The sequence below is a fragment of the Engraulis encrasicolus genome, chromosome 21 (genome assembly GCF_034702125.1).
Source record: "Engraulis encrasicolus isolate BLACKSEA-1 chromosome 21, IST_EnEncr_1.0, whole genome shotgun sequence".
Lineage (NCBI taxonomy): Eukaryota > Metazoa > Chordata > Actinopteri > Clupeiformes > Engraulidae > Engraulis > Engraulis encrasicolus.
The window spans coordinates 14514206-14516705 of NC_085877.1; the positions used below are offsets into that span (position 1 = coordinate 14514206).

At 42.7% G+C, this 2500-nt stretch overlaps 1 protein-coding gene across 2 annotated transcripts in view; it reads left to right on the top strand.

Moving 5' to 3' along the window:
• The window catches only part of plcb3 (phospholipase C, beta 3 (phosphatidylinositol-specific)), a 118067-nt gene that overhangs the window by 84805 nt on the left and 30762 nt on the right, over positions 1-2500 (top strand). For both annotated transcript variants that reach the window (XM_063186248.1, XM_063186249.1), the window contains exons 12-13: positions 760-842; positions 1292-1376. In XM_063186248.1, the coding sequence (XP_063042318.1) occupies positions 760-842; positions 1292-1376 (168 nt within the window). The remainder of the gene's footprint in view (positions 1-759; positions 843-1291; positions 1377-2500) is intronic.

The following is a 2500-nucleotide window of genomic DNA, read 5'->3' on the forward strand; positions in this document are numbered from 1 at the left end:
GGGGTCTCTGCAATGAAAAAAAAGAAAGCAAAATGGGAGTACAGATAAGAATTTAGGAGCACTGTGAAATTGTTAACGCACAGACAAAAAGGGTCTAAGAGAGTAGGCTATGCCTTTTTCCCCACACACATAGGCGTACACATTCTACATGAGGGGTGCTGGTCACAGGGCCAGTTTTTCAAAATTCCTCCCAGTAAAAGTGTTGAACAACATATTGCACATTTATGTCTATATTCACATTCATTTCTATATGCAGCACGATGTCTTCTCTGCTGGGTCAATGAAGGCCTGTCGCCTAACTCATTAGCATACAAAACAAAGCCTGGGAAGTGTCAGTAAACTCATCCCAGCTTTTCCCTTTTTTATTGCTCCCAAACCCAAGTTAACTACAACAACTTGACTAGGCTATTGTTCCCTCTGTCTTTCAAGCACTCATTGTTTTCTCTATAGGATGTATTTACTCCAGGAGGAAAATGCGAAGGAAATTGTTTTTCAAATCGTTTAAAAAAAAAAATGGAAATTGTTTAATAAAATAAAATAAATCTTTTCGGAAACTATGGCGGCAAAATTTGAACTATGGCGGTGCGCCATAGTTTCCTCAATGTGTGGGAAACACTGCTTACTATGAGAATGCAAATGTAGAGGTTAGAGTTCAGGGCCCCCTTGACTTTTGGGCCCTTGGCCTTAGGCCCAGTGGGCCAGTAATCTTTCTCTGACTCCCCCACATGCTCTTACTAATCCTGTTTTTTCCTCTCATAGGAAGTGATCGAGGCGATTGCAGAGAGCGCGTTCAAGACCTCCCCGTACCCTCTCATCCTCTCCTTTGAAAACCATGTTGACTCGTGAGTACAGGAAGGGTTTAATATCCCCTTTTTGGCAGTGTGTGATGGACAATACACACATGAAACTATGAAAAACACTGTCATCTGACTTGTTTTCCATCTATGCCCATGTATTTGTCTTCTGCTATTCTCTTTCTCTGTTGCCTCTCTCTCTCTCTGTCTCTCTCTGTCTCTCTCTCTCTCTCTCTCTCTCTCTCTCTCTCTCTCTCTCTCTCTCTCTCTCTCTGTCTCTCTCTGTCTCTTTCTCTCTCTCTCTCTCTCTCTCTCTCTCTCTCTCTCTCTCTCTCTCTCTCTCTCTCAAATTAATTCAAATTTCAAAAATGTTTTTTTGGGATGAACATTTAGTGTTGTGTTTCCAAAGCATTATAGGGACAATTTAACACTGACAACTGGCAATAACAATGACACTTATTACTATATTTCTTCCTCTCTTCTTTGCATCTGTCCAGGGCAAAGCAACAGGCCAAGATGGCAGAGTATTGCCGCACTATCTTCGGAGATGCACTCCTCATCGACCCACTGGACAAGTACCCGGTCAGTCTCTCTCTCTCTTTGTAGAGCAAGCTAGCATTTTCAAAATGTGTGGTGATTAGGTTCTGAAGGAGAGGTCTTTCTCTCTGCATTCACTGAATGTGTTGTCATTTTTCAGATGCCTGTAGTTTGAGATACAGTATGTGTATCTGAAGCAAGTAGCCCCATTCAGTCAGAACTGCACACCCTCTAACTCATGCACTCAGCATAGTTCTAGCATAGTTCTGATGTGAGAATGAGCGGTACGGTACTAGTTTATCATTGGAGAGCTGCTTCTCGTTCCCACGTCAGAATTAGAACGAAGGAAGTCTGTTATAGAAACATGATGAAGCGCCTTCAAGCCACAGAAAGAAGTCTTGGTGCCTACCACTAAACTCTGTTAACAAGATGGCCTGGATGAATGCCAATCTTCACAGACACATTCCCCCTACTACAGTCTCAACGCTTCCAGTACCCCCCTCCACCCCACCCTAAATACCCAGCCCAGTCCTCTGTCCATGCATGCTCGGATGTTTGCAAGCATTTGGGGAATGTTGTAGGGGTATTGCTGGAATGTAAGCATAGCCATATCCTACAGGCTTAGCTGGACATGGCTCAATGCATACAACACCACGCACACTCAAAACGTGCGATCATATTACAAGTACGCTTGCTCCAATAGTATGCACATGAGGAAATGAATGAATAACACATTTTGTTGATTTGACAATACGATAAGGATGACTGTAATTTTGTTATGCAGTTCGTTTGCGTTTATTTTGTTTAAGCAAAGTTTGTTCTGGGTGTTCAGACAAGCTGCCACATAAAGCACAACACATAACACCTACCGGAATGCCACACACTGACATTACAGACATAAAGTCAAATACTGTGGCAATGGTATGGTACTGGTAGCAGCAGTACACCTACACACTATTGTTGCACTGTTGGCTCTGGGACATGCTTGATGCAGGATCAGTGTTTGTGTATGGTCTTTTCTGGTCGCTTCTTGGTCCAAATATAATTTAATTTCTTACACTGTATACTTATGGTCCAACCGGTATAGTCTCTTAAACCTCAGCAACTCGATGAGCTCTATTGAGTGCACTATGCATGCTGATCTTGGCACAGGTGTTTGGTCTGTCAAT